A 19,360-nucleotide genomic window follows, 5' to 3' on the forward strand; every position below is an offset into this window, starting at 1 on the left:
ACTCATCCCTCACAGACCAGTATTGAATGTTGAAAGGGATCTCTTCTAGTCTAATTCATACCTGAATAAAAATCTTCATACAACCTAAGTGATGAGTAGTCATTTCACCTTTTCTTAAAGATATCAAGTGAAAGCAGACCCAGCACCTCTTAAAGCAGCCTAGTCCGCTGTAGCTTAGCTCAAAATGTTAAGAAATATTTCCTTACATCAAGATTGAATTGCTTTCTTTCAATTTCCATCCATAACCCCTAATTTTACCCTTTGGGGATAAGAAAAACAAATACAATCCCTTTTATGTGACCACCCCTTCAAAATCTGAAGACAGCTGTTATAGCACACTCCTCCCCAAATAAGATGTCTCTTTTCTGGGATAAACATCCACAGTCCTTTCAGATAGTGCTCATTATGAACTTTGCGAGGAGTACGGACCATCCTAGTCTGGTGGTTCTCTTGGTAAGAAGAAATGCCTGAATTCAAGTCACTAACAGTGTCAACATCATAGCTGCAACTGAGGAGATAGCCAGGTCTTTTACCCAAGCAATGAGCCACTGCTGCAGGAGTCTCAGTACTGTTCTTTTACCTATTTCTTGTGGTAAAGATATACTGGTAACCTCATCTTTCTGAGTTCAAATCTAGCATCAGACATTTACTAGCTGTGTGACCCTGGGAAAGTCATTTACCCTGTTTGCATCAGCTTCCTCATCTGTAAAATAAGCTGGAGAAGGAAATAGCAAACCACTCTAGTATCTTTGCCAAGAAAACCCAAAATAGGGTCATGAAAAGTCAGACATGACTAAAAAAATACCTGAGCAACAAAAGATATACTGAGGCAGCATGGCATCATGGATGGAAACCTGGTCTCAGAATCAGGAAGACCTGAGTCAATTCCTGTCTCTGGTACATATTGATTGAGTCACCTTCAGCAAGTCCCTTAATCTTTCAGTGCCTTAAATAATTCTCTGAGAAGATAAGTGGCTCAGGCATTGATTTGCTTTCATAGAAACAATTTCTTTCCTGTAAGTTCCCCATAGCAATGAAATCACAAGTTCAATCCAAAAATTTTAAATGTATATTAGACTATAATGTCAATGACTTTCCTGTTGGGTTACGTGGGAAAGGAGATGAGTGATAATGGCAAGTGAGATGGGTTTTACCTGAGCTCTCTTTGGAGATTGCCTTGTTGTTTTGTTTTGTTGGGTTTTTTTTTAAGGGGGCCGGGTGAATGATGTTACCTGCTTGGGTTTTTTTGCCTTTATTTCCCCAGCACTTAGCACAGTGATTGGTTTCTAGAAAGCATTTAAAATGTTTGTTGATTGACTGGAATGAAATACTGGGTGGGAGCAGAAATATGTTATGTCAAACTTGTGATAAGTTTATGAAATGTTATATATGAATTATCTTTTTACATTTTTAAAATTCTAAATTGAGCTGAGAGAAATCTGGACTATTATGGGAGCAAGGGAGAGCAGGTGTTTGCAGTGCTTAAACCAACTTCCTATTTTTCTAGGCAAGTGGGGTAAACTTTCTACTTCCTCTACCTATCTTTACACATGGGGATCAAAACCTCATTTTTGTAATGTTAATAATGGTCCATACCAATGTAGCACTCCATTTAAAGATCTGCCTTTTTAAATCATAAACTATTCATGAGGATGGTAAATATGCCTTATTTGTAGAGAGGAGTGAAAACTCTGCCAAGAGAGGTGCAAGGGTCACAACATTCATTGAATGGTTTCTGTTTGTTACCATCATTTAAAAAAAAAAATCCTACACCACCCCCCCCCCCCCCCCCCTGGGGGAAGACCACTTGTGGTCATCTCTGAGCTGTCTTGCATGGCCAAATTCGGGATACCTGTAAGGAATGGATTATAAGGATAACAGGAAGTTTAGGTGTCACCAGGGGTGGAGTCCATCCAGTCTATAAAAGTCCCCGTCTCCTGGGAGGCAGATTTCACTCCACAACCTGTAAGTACACAGAGGGTCCAAGTGTTCTGTCCTCAACCCCAACTATGGATTTCTCTCGCAGAAGTTTCCATAGAAGCAACAGCTCATCTGGCCAGGCTGGTGTGGGCATGAGTGGGGCAGCACTTAGGAAGGGATCTGTGCAAAGTTTCTATTCTCCCAGTGTCTATGGTGGGGCTGGAGGTCAGGGTACCCGGATTTCAAGCACCAGCTATGTGGCCAGCTATGGAGGTGGTCTCAATGCAGACTTCTCTGTTGGCAATGAAAAAATCACAATGCAGAATCTAAATGACCGTTTAGCCACCTACTTGGAAAGGGTGCGTTCTCTGGAGCAGACCAACTCCCAGCTGGAAATCCAGATCAGGCAATGGTATGAGAAGAATTCTCCCACCTTAAGCCGGGACTACAGTGCCTATTTCAAAACAATTGAAGATCTCCGAAATCAGGTAAGAGATTCTGGGTGGCTTTTTCTTTTTCTTTTTCTTTTTCTTTGGAGGCAATTGGGGGTAAGTGACTTGCCCAGGGTCATACAGCTAATAAGTGTCTGAGGCTGGATTGGAGCTCAGGTCCTCCTGACTGCCCCTTGGGTGACTTCTTAAGGCAAATCAGATCCATGGGATTTCTCAGAGAGACAGATGGAGGGCAATAATGTTGGTCACACAGGAATCGTAGATCTGGGCCTAGACAGGACCTCAGAGGCCATCTAATACAACACCTTCATTTTACACATGAGGAAACTGAGGCAGTTGCCCAAGGTCACAGATGCTACTATGAAAGGTGGGAATGGAACCCAAGTCCTCTCACTCCTGAACCAGCATGCTTTCTACTGTTCCGTGCTCTTTTCTGTGTTGTCTGTGATAATGATGATTTAAATTTGATCTATAATTATCTCCTTATTTTATGAGTAAGTTCTTACCTGGGTATAGCTTCTCAGTCATAAATGAATAGGATAGTTGTCTCTAAATTTTGAGAAATGTGGCAGTAGCTGCCTTTTAATTGCCTTATTCACAACACTTTCCCCCAATCATTTCAGAGGCTTCCTTCACTCTCTGAAACCTTATAGATGAACAACATATATTGAATACCTGTATAGATGAACAGCAACATATATTGAATACCTATATACAAGAATAATAACATATATTGAATCTCAATATAGATGAACACCAACATATATCGAATACCTATATACAAGAATACCAATATATATTGAATACCTATACAGATGAACACCAACATATATTGAATCTCTATATACATGAACACCGACATATTGCTCCAGATATGAGTAGTGAGAATGCAATGAAATAGGGTGGAAAATGGTTAGCCATGCTTGGAAGAAGACTCAATAATGCCTGAATTTATTTTAAACCTATTATCCTTTTCTAGTCACCATTACTATTTTTTTTTTCAGCAATACTAGTTGGGAGGCAGTGACTCATAATGGATAGAGCCTGAGACCCAGGTTCAAATTCTGCCTCAGACACTTACTGGCCTTGTGAATATTAGTAAATCTTTTAAGCTCTCTCAGCTCTAGTTTCCTCATCAGTAAAACAAGAATGATGTACCACCTACTTTACAAGCTCATTTTGGGGGAAAGTGCTAGATAAAGATGAACTGTTATTAATGTAAATTAATATTGTATCCTCTCCATTCTTATTTCTTGCCAATCTATCATAAGATAACAGCCCTAGCGTTAGACGGACCCTCAAAAGTCCTCTCTTCCAGCCTCATTTTTCAAATAACAAAGCAGCCACCCAGTGAAGGGAAATTCCCCAGGGTTCACACAAGCAGGCTTCTCACCTCAATCTTCTGACTCCTGCGCTAATATTCTTTCCACCTATGATGCCTCCCAGTCCCATCCACAAAAGCTGTAGTACACAGGAAAGGTGGTGCTCTCTTTATTACCAATTCCAAGCCCTATATAGACTTTGGTCTTAAAGAAAGCTTATAGTCCTGGCAGCTAACCTTTGCCTTTGACTATCAACAAAGCAGGAAGTTCCTTTTCACTATCGTTTCCTGTTTAGGAAAAAATGACCCTTAAAGTTAAGGTTACTTATCTGTGAGTCCACTTCTCTAAAGATATATCTGACATCAGCCAGTTGAGTCATTTATATAAAGCTCTTGTGAGAGTCATGGTGGTGTCTCAGGACTCCTCCCAAAGCAGGCAAAAGGTATTCTAATTTTTGTCCCCACTATCAGGTCATTCTCTCCAGGCTTCTTGTGAAAACCTACCTTTATTAAAACAATTAGAGCCTAGGAAACCATCCCTCTTACCCAGAGCCCTCTCTCCATACAATTTTCTAAATGAAATTTGTAGATGATCCAAGTAGATAGACTAATTCTGATTTTTATATAACTTTTGGGAGATTACATGAGATCAGGGGCAGATAGGTGGCGCAGTGGATAGAGCACCGGCCCTAAAGTCGGGAGGACCTGAGTTCAAATTCGGCCTCAGACCAAACACTTGACATGTACTAGCTGTGTGACCTTGGGCAAGTCACTTAACCCCAATTGCCTTACCAAAAAAAAAGAGAGATTAAATGAGATCCCATAAGGTACTCCTTCATAAACTGTAAAGCATTATGCCAATTGTAATGATTTTTTTAAAAAGCATTAATGTAGCTAGATTGACATAGATTTGAAAGGGTTATTCTCTAAGACATATCTAATTAGTAAGGAGCATAGTAGATACTGCTGCTGCTGGTGGTGGTGGTGTCACAATCAAAAAGCACTGAATTTGAAGTCAGAAGACTTGAGTTCAAATCCTGGCTTGGACATTCACCAGCAATGTGACTCTGGGAGATTTTAACTTATCTTCTCCTTACTGTCCTTAATTACAAAATAAAGAGGTTGGGTTATGTGACATTTAAGGCACTTTTAAACCCTGCATCTATGAAACCTAGATCTATAAATGGGGGAGGGGGAGGAAGAGTAGAAGTGTTTTCTAAGGTCTCTCCTTTGTTTTTTTGGTGAGGCGGTTGGCGTTAAGTGACTTGCCCAGGGTCACACAGCTAGTAAGTATTATGTGTCTGAGGTCAGATTTGAACTCAGGTCCTCCTGACTCCAAGGTCAGAGCTCTATCCACTGCACCACCTAGCTACCTAGCTACCCCTTCTAACTTCCCTCCTTAAGATTGTCATACCATGAGAGCTCTCTGAACCTCTGTAAAACAGAGATCTTCATTTTACTTTGGAGTGGCAGTTTGGTCTCAAAGCCAATAAGACCTCATAGTAACCAACACGACTGGAGGTGGCCCCAGATACAATGGGAGACCTTGGCCTTTTCAAGCTAAGGCTTTTCCTACATCTCAGTTTGACTGAGGCAACGCCCATTCAGTGATTAAAGCTAGGTGAGAAGGGAGACAAAGAATGGCCTCTTTTACTTAGTCCAAAAAAAAAAAAAAATCTGGGAGGAGAAGACCCTCAGGGTTTCTGACCAAAAGAGAATAGTGACACTTGCTCTGAGCCTTCAGGGCCCAATAGAAATAGATGATAGATAGGTGACAAGTAGTGATGGAGAGGAAGTTACACATATTCATATACATCTATATGTGTCTATAGAGAGAGTGTCCCAAAGGTCTTAGACAAGTCTAATAGCTTAAAACTGTATATAATAGCATAGCACAGCATAGAATATAGTATAGTATAGCATTATAGAAATGTCAGGTTTGGGGGGGGAGGGAGTCCAGTCCAGTGACTTCATTAGTTTGTGAAAGCTCCTGCTAGAGCTGTTCGGCCATTCCTCTATAACACATAGCCTTAGAGTTGCCATGGATCACTGAGAGGTTGTTACTTATTTGTCCAACTAGCATTCATTGAGTGCCTACTACATGCCAGGCACTATGTTAGGCAGAGGGGATACAGAAACAGGCCCGTGGTCACATAGGTAATTTGTGTTCTGGGTAAGACCTGAAGTCAGGTCTTTGCCATGCTACATCTCCAGCTATTATGGATAGAGATGTCATGGATGGTGAAACAGCCTCATTATCTATTAGGAAGCCTTGGGTTCCAGCCTTGTCTCTGATTCATGTTGGCATTGTGTACATGGGATTTTCAGGGCCCCCAGGCAAGCCCTGATGAGTCTCTAATACTACATGTGGGTAGACAATGAAATCATAGGTTTGGACCAAGGTCAGTTAGCAAGTATTTATTAAGCACCTAATATTCAACAGGTACTGTGCTAAGTACTGAGGGATGAATAGAAAGGGAAAGACAGCCCTTGCCCTTAAGTATCTTACATTATAATATTAGACAACATGTAAATAACTACCAATATGCAAGATATGCATACAGTAACAAGAGATACTGGGATAGGCTTCTTGCAGAATGCAGGATTTCAACTGTCTTGTATTTTTTTTGGGGGGGCTAGGCAATGGGGTTAAGTGACTTGCCCAGGGTCACACAGCTAGTGAGTGTTATATGTCTGAGGCCAGATTTGAACTCAGGTCCTCCTGACTCCAGGGCCAGTGCTCTATCCACTGCGCCACCTCACTGCCACAATTTCAACTGTCTTGAAAGAAGACAGAGAAACTAGGAGGTGGAGGTATTGGGAAGGAATGCATAGAGACAGCCAATGGGGCGGCATGTTGGAGGAAGTGCAAGGGGGCCATCATTGCTGATCCTAGTATGCATGGGGGGAGTAAAGTATGGGAAGACTAGAAAGTTGAAAAGAGGCTGGGTTGTAAAGAGTTTTAAGTGCCAAACAGAGGAGTTTGTGTTTGATCCTAGTGGTAAATGGGAGCCAGTGAAGCTCTTGAAGTAATTGAAATGAGTTAATAGTATGAGAACTCTAGGTTTGACATTCCAGGATGGGGAGAGGGACTGAATAGATGATTTCATTGGAATAGGATAAGGAAATTCCTTCTCATAAGATAGACTGACTCCTTCTCTACAACTTAAAAGTCTTAGAAAGTTGCCTAAAGCACTGAAAGATAAATGATTTGCCCAGGGTCATATAGCCAATAAGTATCAGAGGCAGGATTTGAACCCAGGTCTTTCTAGCTTTGAGACTAACTCTATATCCACTAGGCCATTCTGCCATTCAATAGTTCAGACCATTTGTAATTTCCATTCACTTATTTTTTTTTTAAATACCTGACATGATTATTGTCTCCCAAATACCAGACTCTAATTTGAAGTAATTGTATTTTAAAATAAATTTAACTATGAGAACCTTCTAATCAGTCATCTATTTCTCTCTCTCTATTTCTCTCTCAACCTTTCTTCCAGATTAACGCTGCCCGGGTGGCCAATGCCCGTTGTATCCTGCAGCTTGATAACTCTAAACTGGCCGCTGAGGATTTCAGAGTGAAGTAGGTCTGACCACAACTGTGAAACCTCTCTAAAGAATTATTTTGTTTTAGAGGCAATTGGGGTTAAGTGACTTGCCCAGGGTCACACAGCTAATAAGTGTCTGAGGCTAGACTTGAACTCAGGCCTCTATCCGCTGCACCACCTAACTGCCCCAAGAAATAATTTTCAATGAACAACTGAGCTCCTTGGGTTTGAGGGAAAATAAGGTAGAGTCTGTTTTAATGAGCCTTTCTAGTTCCTCAACAATTCATACAAATATTTATCTGAGAAGCAATCCCTGAATCTTAGTTAGAAGTGACCTTAGACCTCGTCTAGTCTAATCTCTCACCTATTGCAAAAATCTCTCTTATAGCTTTCTCGGCAAAGGGTTATCCAGTTTGTACTCTCAGTGACAGGGAATTCACTCTCAGAAGTCAAACAATTTCCTTGTTGGGCAGCTCTAGCCATTAGAAAGTTCTTTTTATATTATATTGAAAGCTACCTCCTTGTAATTTGTACCCCTTGGCCCCAGTCTGGATTCAAAACCCAACTCTATCTGTGTAACCCCAAGCAAATCACGACCTCTGAGCCTCATTTTTCTCCCAAGTAAAATAGAGAAAAATGATACTTGCTTCATAGGATTATGAGGAAAGATTTCTATGGACCTAAAAATATTATCAAATCTGAACTACAAAAGAAGGAGGAATGAAGGAAAAACTTGCTGTTTAGTCCTGTATGACTCATGACCCCATTTGGGCAAAGATACTGGAGTGGTTTGCCATTTTCTTCTCCAGTTCATTTGACAGATGAGGAAACTGAGGCAAACAGGGTTAAATGACCTGCCCAAGATCTCATAGCTGGTAAGTATCTGAGGACAGATTTGAACTCAGAGACATGAGTTTTCCTCACTCCAGGCTTGGCACCCTATCCACTGCACTACCTGGTTGCCCCCCAAAAAAACGGAGGAAAAAATACTGAATCTCAAACAAGGTAACAAGAGTTCCAAAAAAGAGGCAGATTTAAAGATTTAAGAACTAGCTTACAGCAGCTGAGCACATTCAGATTTACAAAACACTCTCCTTATAGAAGTCCTGTGAGGTAAGTAATGCAAGTGTAATTATACTTCATTTTTCAGATGAAGAAACTGAAGCTCAGAGAAATTAATGACTTTTCAAGAGGCACAGCTACTAAGTGTTGGAACTAGGGAACAAGCCCTGGAACTAGGGCTTGAACTCACAGATCCAATTTCTCTTTCTGCTAGACTTAGGCCAATGCCTAGCCCAGGGGAGGGGAACCTGAGGCCTCGAGGCCACATGTGGCCTTTTGACTGAGTCTAAATTTTACAGAACAAATCCTTTTTTTAAGGGGATTTGTTCTGTAAAGTTTGGATCCAGTCAAAGGGCTGTGCTTGAGGACCTAGAGGGCCACATGTGGCCTTGAGGCCACAGATTCCCCACCCCTGGCCTAGCCCTATAGAAATGTTTATTCCCTCCCCTCCGCATTTATTAATTCAAAACTTGGCTTTAATTAAAAATTTGCGTTACAGTGGGACAAAGTTTATCTCAGAATTATTTTGGAATTATTATTATGTTAATATTATTGTAAGAAAACAGAACATGGTAGATAGAGAACTGGTCTCAAAACTGGAAAGACATGGAGGTCAAGACCTGGCTCTAACATGGACAGTCTGACATGCCGCCAGTCACTTAACGTCTCTCTGGGGGCTCTAGGCAACTCTCTGAAACTATCAGTGGCAGAGAAAATGTTGAGCTTCATAGGCCGAGGGAATTTTCTCACTTGGGAGTTCCTTATACTGCCAAAATCACAGGTCCATTCCCTATCCCCATCCCTAAGAATGGTATAAATATAAACAAGCTGATTAAGAAAAAATATCTTCCAGGCCTTTAGATGCACTAATTAACATGTGTTCACCTGCATACAAGCACAGAACAAATCATTTTTATCTGTTCACAAAGTATGTTTAAAGACCGTGAGGTATCAATTCTGACAATCTTCACGAGCAGAAATTTCACTATAAGAAAATTGTGAAACTATTTCTCTTTTTTACTTTTATTTTATTTTATTTATATTATTATGTTATTTATATATATATATGATATTGTTTATATTACATTTTAATTTATTTTTTATTTAATGTTTTAAAATTCTGAACTAAACCCCCCAAATCAAGCGTTTTCCTAAACATAGCAAAATACAAAAAGAGAATTCCAAATGAAACCATGGATCTACATTTCACGCTGTTAGATTTTTTTAAGTATATAATAAATTCCACACATTACTTTCAAAACTGTCCTGCTTGTCTGTACTTCCTTCTAAACTTAATTCCATTATTTTCTGTATATTTCAAGAAACATTTGAATAGATTTCTTTTGGAAGGCCTCAATATTGCTAACTCCTCTTTTGGCTTCCAAATTCAATTAAATTGTATTTCTCCTTTTGTCCTTTTTTTAAAACTTTATTTTATTTTTATTTTATGGAGTAAAATAAGCATTTCCATAATATAGCATAATAAAAAAGATGATTGCACATGAAACTGCAAACTTATTATCTACAACTTGCCATTCCTTTAAAATATAGACTAAAGTTATGTGAATTTCTTTTTTTTTTTTTCAAAAACACAAAAAAAGACTATAATTCAGAGACTTTGTTATTTGAGATCTCACTTCCCCCAAGCAATTTATACGGGTGAGGTTTCACTACAAAACTGACCCAAACCATCTTTCCTTATTCATATCACATCATTGAACCACATCGTATTGACATAGTAATACAACTGATTGCCGTTAGCTCAAAGCCATACTTGAAAGGTCTTCACATGGAGGACAGATTAGACTTACTCTGTTTGGTCCCAGAGGAGAGCACTAAAAACAATGGGTAAAAGTTTCAAAGTGGCAAATTTAACTGAATGTAAGGGAAAATTTCCATAATAATTCTCATTAGCCCAACACAGAATAGGTGGCCTTGGGAAGTTGAGGATTCCCCTCACTGGAGGGCTTCAAGCAATGATGATGCAAATGCAACTATTAGAGAGAATTCTTTTTCAGGAACAGGTTGGATGAGATGAAAATTAGCATAATAGTAACAACAACAATAATAATAATAATGTGCCAGGTACTATGATAAGTACTTTGCAATTATCTCACTTGATTCTCCACAACAACACTGGGAGATATGTGCTATTATTATCTCCATTTTACAGATGAGGAAACTGAGGTAAATAGAGGTTAAATGCACAGGGTCACATAGCTAGTAAGTATCTGAGGCTGGATTTGAACTCAAGTCTTCCTGATTCCAGGCCCAAAATTTTATCCACTGTGCCCCATAGCTTCTAACCTTGAAATCCTAGGATAATAATAATAGCTAACATTTATATAGCACTTACTATGTGCCAAGCATTATGCTAAGTGCTTTACATTTATTATCTTATTTGATCCTCACAACAACCCTGGGAAATAGGTGGTATCATTATTCCCATTTTACAGATGAGGAAACTGAGGCAAACAGAGGTTAAGTGATTTGAACAGTGTCACACAGCTAGTTAAGTGTCTGAGGTCACATTTGAACTCAGGTCTTCCTGACTCCAGGCCCTGGTACTCTATCCACTGCGCCATACAAATACTGGGGAGGTTCCAGGAAAAAAAAAAAAGCCTCATTACTTTATAATCATATCACAAAGATAATAGCCAACTACTCTATGGTCTCCTCTCTCTCTGCACCCTCCCTCTGTAGTTACTCCTCTCTAATCTATGCGCTCCTTCCTCCTTCCCTAGCAATGACCTCACAGTCTCCTCGGGTCTCCGTGGGCCAATGTCCCTACATTTGTTTGCTGCTGGGGCCTTATCCCCTAGGGTCTGAAGTCTGTCCTTGGCATCTCTCACCATGTTCTTCCCTTCTCACCTTCCCATTTGTCTTAGGAAAGGACAAGTTGCTTGCCCCAGCCCCCATAATTGCTCATTACAGCTCTGCTTATCTTATAGGTATGAAACTGAACATGGAATAAGAATGGCCGTGGAGGCTGATCTCCATGGACTGCATAAAGTCTTTGACGATCTCACACTGCAGAAGACAGACTTAGAGATACAAATTGAAAGTCTGACTGAAGAACTGGCTTTCCTCAAAAAAGCCCACGAGGAGGTGAGGAAAAAGAGACATCTTCTAATCCAGGTGCCCTGTGAGCCCTTCCAACAGAAATCTATCTCAACAGAAGAGATGCTGGGGTTGACAATGCTTCTGTTCCTGTCATTTTCATTCATTTTTAGTTCTAAGGTCAATACAATAAGGTCTTTAGGCCACTGGTATTTCCTCAAGCTAGCTAGAGGTACAAGAATGAACTTAAGAACAGAACTGATGGCAATGCTGTTTCTCTTAGGACGTTGCTAACCTGCGAGGACAGCTGGGTAAAACTGTCAATGTGGAAGTGGACGCTGCTCCCGGCCATGACCTTGGAACCATCATGAATGAAATGAGGCAGAAATATGAAATGATGGCACAGAAGAATCTTCAGGAGGCCAAAGAACAGTTTGAGAAACGGGTGAGAAGGAAGACCACATTTCCAGATGGTCCCCAAAAGAGGGAACAGCTTAAATGACTTTCTTTTTTCCTTTGTGTTTTTTGACTTTTAGATTAACAGTCTCCAAACAGAGGTACAAGTCAGCACCAGTGAGCTAAAGACCAATGAAGCTCAAGTGACCGAACTGAGACGTACCTATCAGAATTTAGAGATAGAGCTCCAGTCCCAGTACAGCATGGTAATGTACATGACATCATATCATGCAACATAATATAATCTGGCATATACTAGTGACCTTTTTTGTAGTTATTTTTCCAGACTTATTAAGTCATTGGTGTGAGTAACTCCTAGTGAGAAACTCCCTCCACTAGCGCAGACTGGCAACTCAACTGTAACTTAGAGACAGAAAGTTACCTGGCAGTTAAGGGACTTGCCTACCAGTAAGTCACCCAGCTTATATGTATAAGAAGTAGGATTTGAACCCAGGTCTTTCTGACTCCCAGGCAGACTCTCTCCATTACACCACTTTCTGACTCTCTCCATTACACCATTCTGGCTCTCATACTTTTTAACATACATAAATATACATGTATATATGTGTGTATATATGTATATATATATATTTACACGTGTGTGTACACATACACATGCATACATACACATAGGTGTATATGTATGTATCTGTATACACACATGTGTGAGTGTGTGTGTGTGCATGCCAATGTGATGATATACAATATATGACATATAATAAGCTATACTATTAGGAACAGTTCAAATTGGTAATTCCATTAGTACAGGAAACTCCCAGTAGGGGAATTTCCTCCACTATGTATATCATAGACATTCAATTATTTTTTAATCATGTCCTGCTCTTCATGACCCCATTTTGAGTCTTCTTGGCAAAGATAGTAGAGTGGTTTGCCATTTCCTTTTCCAGCTCATTTTCACAGATGAGTAAACTGAGGCAAACAGGGTTGAGTGACTTGCCCAGGGTCACAGAGCTAGTAAATGTCTGAGGCTGGATTTGAACTCACGAAGATGAAGCTGCCCCATATCATAGTCGACTCCTCATCTATAATTTATAGTCTTAGAGTGTTACCTGAGGCACTGAGAGATTAAGTAACTTGCCTATAGTCACTGACCATATGTCAGAGTCAGAACTCAATTTAGGTCTTCCTGACTCAAAAGCCTTTTAGACACTATGCCACCCTATCTCTCAAGACACAATTATAGTATAATATAATATTGCTTATAAGTACAATGTGTGTAACGATTATTTTAATGATCTGTATTAGCACAGTGCCCTGTATCTTTATCTTTGTCCAGTTGAAAGAGGTTTTTATTATTTTAAATAATTATTATTATTTAAAATATTTGTTTTAAATTATTATTTTAAATATTTATTTTAAATTATTATTTTAAATAAATTTTTGATAATTAATGATAATTAATAACATTACTTATAATTAAAATTAATAAATTTTAATTAAACTTTTAAAAAAAATAAACTTTAAAAAGCCTTCATTCCATGAATCAAGTCTTTTTAAATGAGTTCTTAACCTTTTTTATGTTATGAACCCTTTTAGAAGTCTGGTAAAGCCTACAGACCCTGATATTTTGCCAGTTAGGTCACACAAACATCTGTAGATAGGAAGATTGTAATCATGTGTGATCTAGGAATAGGTCTAGTAACTACAGTAATTTCAAAGTAGTGATGAGAATAAATGATATTTTGAGATATTTGCAACAACTATAATGTGCTATGAAAATAGTTGTAATTTCTATTGGCCACAAAACCACAGATACTGCTCTTACTATAGCGCTTTGTTGCCTGCATTCATAATTGAAGGAAGTTCTAAGTCTCAGTTAGAAGTTAATGAACATAAAGATGTATTTCCCCACCCCCACCCCCAGCCCCCATCAGAGTTCACAAATCCTCTGAAATCTATCCACAGAGCCCTACATTGGATCCCATGGCTTAGAGGAAAGTGTTAGCAATAGTCAGAAGATCTGGATTAGCGTTCTAGTACTGTAATTATTAATTGTGTGACCAGGGGAATTAACTTTTTTTTGGACCTCAGTTTGCTCATCTGTAAAATGGAGGCAATGATGCTTACACGATCTACTTTACGGGGTTATAGTGCGGAAAGTGCTTCGGCAACCTTAAAATGCCACGTGTGCTACTCGGATTAAATCCTTTATTTCTCCATTGAATGTAGAAAGAGTCTTTAGAGCGCGCCCTAGAAGAGACCAAAGCCCGTTACGGTTCGCAGCTGGCTCAGATTCAGGCATTAATAAGCACTATAGAGGCCCAGCTGATGCAAGTCCGAGCCGACACAGAACGACAAAACGGGGAACACAACGCCCTCCTTGACATCAAGACCCGCCTGGAGATGGAAATTGCCACTTATCGCCGCCTCCTGGAAGGAGAGGATTTCAGGTGAGCATCACCTCTGGAATCAGCCAGCCTCCGCTACAGCAAAGGCTACTGTCTGGAACTGCTCGTGCCTGAAAATGGGAGGGAAGAGAAGGCAGCACTGGACTCCCGCTGACTTACAGTGCTGTCAGAACCAGCACAGTTTGTGACCTAGGTGTCTTAAGGCACAGTTCTGAGGAAATCTGCATATCTTTGAATAAAATTGAATGCGAACCACTTTCAAGGAAACTACTGTATCTAAAAGCAAAAGAACTATTGAAAGGACATTAAAGCTAATTTCTCCCTCACCTGCCTCCTTCACAGATCCCTCCCACTCCCGTCCCCTCTCCTCTTCCCCCTTTTCTTCTCCCCTTTCCTCTCTCTCTTCCCTGGCCCTCTCACCCTTCCTCCTTTTTTCTTCTCCCTCCCTCTCCCCTTTTCCCCCTTTCCCTTTCCTACCTTGTCCTTCCCTTTCCTCCTCCCCTTTCCACTCACCTCCCCTCTCCCCCTTCTTCCTTTCCCCTGCCCCTTCTCTGGCCCTCTCCCCTCCTTTACCCCCTCCCCTTCCCTCTCCTTCCCCTTTTCTCCCTTTCCCCCTTCCCATTCCCTCCTCCTCCTCCTCCTCTTCTTCTTCTTCTTCTTCTTCTTCTTCTTCTTCTTCTTCTTCTTCTTCTTCTTCTTCTTCTTCTTCTTCTTCTTCTCTCTCTCTTGCACACACACACACACATACACACACACAATTTAAAATCTTGGAAAATATTACTAAGTTAACATAATCATAAACCAGGGATTCCGAACATTTTTGGGTGTCACAGACCCCCTTTGGCAGTCTAATGAAGTCTAGGAACTCTTCATAATAATGTTTTTAAGTGCATCAAAATAAAATACAATAGATTATGTTGAAGGAAACCAATTATATTGAAGAAAAAATGTGATTTATGTTACTCATCCAAATTCACAGACCTCCTGAAATCTATTTCAAAACCTATTATGAGCCCGTGGATCCCAAGTTCAGAACCTCTATCTTAAAGAAAGGTCATCATTTTGCCCCAATATAACATGTCCTGTAGCGCAGAGCAAAATGTGTTTGTAATATTAGAATTAGCCTAAGGGAACATCATATGTGGACAGTCAAACACTAAATATTGAATAGTGGGAAGATCCATTTGCGTGGATGATGCTAAACTTGTTTTTGTTTCTTTTTCTTTCCTCCAAATAGACCTGAGAACTTCCAGTTAAACACGATCGATGAAAAAGGTAATTATTCTACATTGTGCTTTTTACACACATGTCCAGGAACACTGAATTCTGGAGCCAAAACTAGAGGAGGGTAGTTGGGGTTTTGGCCTGATCTGAGGTGGGGCAGGCTTCTTAGCCACTATGGTCTTCTGGTCTTCAGGACCTATGCAACACTGTATCACCCCGGGTCTAGCCCCTATGCAGAGGTCAGCCTTTCTCTACCCCTGTACTCTTTCCTTACTGCATCTCTCACCTTGCCTCCCCCCAAAAATTGAGGGATAGAGTCAGAATTCATTGGGATCTGTAGCCAAACTCTCTATGAGATGGGCCATCTCCTCTCTCTGTGCAATTGCAACCAAACAGAGAAGACTATCCTCTGTGACACCCACTCCCACAACTGAATTTTCCCTAGGCACCAGAATTTCTAGTTATGGTTCTGCTGAACTTTTATTCATGTGACTTACCAAGAGCCAGGAATAAATGCTAAAACAGCCTGATTCTATGACTTCTGTATCAAAGCCTGACATTCCTGAAAATAATATAAAGAACATCTCCACTACGCCCCACTGGGGAAAATTTAACTTTCCTTAATAGAGGTGGGTAAAGGAGGAAATTGCAAAGTATGCATTAGAGTTTTCTGTGATTTTGGAAGGAAAGGATCAGATTGGCACATGTATTTTATTCTAGTTATTATTATAAACATAAGGAAAGAGTTGGTCTATGAAATTCAGTAGTCCACTGCATTTTCTGCCTTCATCTATAAGATTCTTCCTTCAAATTTTCATGCTGGATATGCAGGTGATAGTAGGTTCTTACAGGCTGGGCCAGTGGATTTTAAGCTATGTCAGATCTCACCAAACTGGAAAGTTTTAGACTAAAGCCCAGTGATGCATGAGGGGCTAAAAACACAGTGTGGAAGGGCTCATCACCTGAATGGCTGTCAAGGGACAGATTTCTCAGCAACAGCAACTCTCTAGGACTGTCTCCTAAGGTGTGGAGGATTGCAATCTGCAATAGCAAAATGATTACCCACACCAAGGAAATTGTCTATCCTTAAAATATATGTCTAATTCTAATCTGGTGATTTGTATGATAATTATGTATATATGTATACAAGTATACTTATATATGTGTATATTTACATATAGATTTATATATATTTATATGTCTACATATGTCTGTACATATGTATAAATACCAATTATAGACACACATATTGTGTATATATGCGCATATGTGTACATATGTATGTATATGTCTGTGTATATATATGCATACATATAGTCAAAATTCTTGATAGATGTAGACATTGCACTTAATTTAAATACAACTATCTTTTCAATGCTTACTTGTAAATAGGCATTGCTTAGCATCATTAAGATATAAGTAAATAAATTAGACAGATTTGGGATTCCTTGTATTAATTAGTAAACAGATGGAAGGTTTGAGCATAGTCATTATGTAGATGAGATGGTAATTAATTGGGTGGTACATTCAATTAGGTTTCCAAGATTAGTGAAATGCTATTCTTTGTAGCAAATAATTAAGATCATATAACTATATGAATTAAGATCACGTAAAACTAACTGGGTGAATTGGAATGGTAAATTAAAAGCTCTTTTAAAGGAGGTTGTTGTTGAGTTGTTTCAGTCATGTCTTACTCTGCATGACCCCATTTGGGGTTTTCTTGGCAAAGATACTGGAGTGGTTTGCCATTTCCTTATCTAACTCATTTGACTGATGAGGAAACTGAGGCAAACAGGGTTAAGTGACTTGCCCTGGGTCACACAGCTAGTAAGTGTCCAAGGTGAGATTTTAATTCAGGAAGATGAGTCTTCATGACGCCAGGCCCAGAGTTCTATCACTGTGCCACCTAGCTGCCCAATCTTTTAAAGAAATACATAAGTACAAAATAATGCTAAGTTAAAGTTTGATAATAGGAGCTGGCGAGAGCAAGTATGATATAGTGGATGGAGGAGCCAGCCTTGGAGTTAGATAGATTTGGGTTCAGGTCCCACTTTTGACAAATACTATGTGATCCTGAGCAAGACACATAACCCCTTAGTGCCCCAGGCAGTTGGCACAGTGGAAAGAACTAGGTGTAGTGTTAAGAGTCTTGAGTTCAAAATCTTGCCTTAAATGCAGGATTAACCTCCCTATTTAGTGGGGGTTAAACTCTTCAGTTTTCTCATCTGTAAAATGAGGGAGTTGGAATAAATGGCCTCTGAGTTCCCTCCCAGCTAGAAATCTATGATCCTAGCATGGTGAGTTACAGATGAGTTGTCAATGAATTCCTCAACGCTAATGAAAGAGAGAGGGACAGCGAGAGAGACAGAGAGAGAGACAGAGAGGGACAGCAAGAGAGAGACATAGAGAGAGAGACAGAGAGGGACAGCAAGAGAGACACAGAGAGAGAGAAACAGAGAGGGACAGCAAGAGAGACACAGAGAGACAGAAGGACACACAGAGAGGCAGAGAGACAGAGAGAGAGAGGGAGAGAGAGACAGAGACAGAGAGAGAGAGACGTACAGACAGACATACAGAGACACAGAGAGACACAGAGAGACAGAAGGACACACAGAGAGACAGAGAGAGAGAGGGAGAGAGAGACAGAGAGACAGAGAGAGAGAGAGACAGAGAGAGAGAGATGTACAGACAGACATACAGAGACACAGAGAGACACAGAGAGACAGGACACACAGAGAGAGACAGAGACAAAGAGAGACCCTAGAGAGACAGAGACAGAGAAATGTGAATGGCTAGATTCACATGCATGAATAAAAATCAAGTTCCATTTCTATCTCTCATCCAGAAATAACGAAAACCAGGAAGATTAAGACAGTTGTGGAAGAAGTAGTAGATGGCAAGGTCGTGTCATCTCAAGTAAAAGAAATAGAAGAGAAGTTATAAACAGCTACGAAAAGAAGGCGGGTTCAACAAGTCGGAAAAACTTGATCAAACTTGACAACGTTCTATTAGGAAAGTCCCTTTCACAAAGCCTGGTGGATGTTCTACAGTAACAAGATATAAGAAACTCATTGATCATATTCTTCTATGGGAGTTAAAAAAAATACCCTCTAAATATTCTTCTTCACTCAGAACATTTGCAAGAATATTGCAAATAAATTGTTAGTATAATTGGTGCAAGGAAATTTAAAGCATCTTTGCTGCTTCCTTGACTGAAAGTTGTGGACCTTCTAATCATGAAAAACCCTTATCTTATAGATGCATATATCTATAAGATATAGATAATCTTATAAATACAAACATAAATGGAAGAAAAATTTCTTTAGTTTTTTTTCCCCCAAAGTGCATATGTTTTTTCTGTAGTCTGTTTCCTAGTCATGCCTATTTCTCTAACGATCTCACTGAACTTCAGAGGTCCAGATCTCTCAATCTCCTCTGAATTAGGCTTCTATTTCTTGTCCCTTACCCACCTTCCATGGCATATTTTTAAGAATTTGACTCATGGCACATGCGTAGGAGATTAAAAATGCAGGGAACCATATTTGAAATGAGCATCTAAGAAATTATCAAGGACCCTAGCCTCTCACAAAGTGAAATAATGACTTTCCTTATACTCTTGTCAATAAACCATATGATTCAGTGACTAATTATTATCTTGTTTTGTGAATTGAAAATGTATATATTCTTACCTTTTCACATTCAACTTAGAGACAACTATCTTTTCAAAGCTTAAAGGTAAATGGTATCACAAATTAATAGATTAGGTACACTGAGGATTCTTTGTACTATTCTGTAACAAACAAGGTTTGAACAAGGTCATTTTGTAGATGGTATGATAACTAATTATATGGTGCATTTTTTCAGGTTTCAGAGATTAGCAATGTCATTTTCTTTATGGTAACTAATTTCATGTGGAAGTATGCTGATCCTCAGTTTACATTAACATGA

The 19,360-nt window shown here is 39.6% G+C and overlaps 1 protein-coding gene across 1 annotated transcript; it reads left to right on the top strand.

The window, feature by feature from the left end:
• Nucleotides 1-1,970: 1,970 nt before the first annotated feature.
• On the top strand, nucleotides 1,971-18,987 carry KRT20 (keratin 20). Its single transcript, XM_027873168.1, has 8 exons — nucleotides 1,971-2,408; nucleotides 7,194-7,276; nucleotides 11,255-11,411; nucleotides 11,647-11,808; nucleotides 11,900-12,025; nucleotides 14,010-14,230; nucleotides 15,426-15,463; nucleotides 18,258-18,987. The coding sequence occupies exons 1-8, from the start codon at nucleotides 2,010-2,012 to the stop codon at nucleotides 18,353-18,355; spliced, it is 1,284 nt and encodes a 427-aa protein (XP_027728969.1). The 5' UTR covers nucleotides 1,971-2,009; the 3' UTR covers nucleotides 18,356-18,987.
• The last annotated feature ends 373 nt before the right edge of the window (nucleotides 18,988-19,360 follow it).

This window comes from Vombatus ursinus, unplaced genomic scaffold, assembly GCF_900497805.2.
Source record: "Vombatus ursinus unplaced genomic scaffold, bare-nosed wombat genome assembly UNPS02014801.1, whole genome shotgun sequence".
NCBI classification, from domain to species: Eukaryota; Metazoa; Chordata; class Mammalia; order Diprotodontia; family Vombatidae; genus Vombatus; species Vombatus ursinus.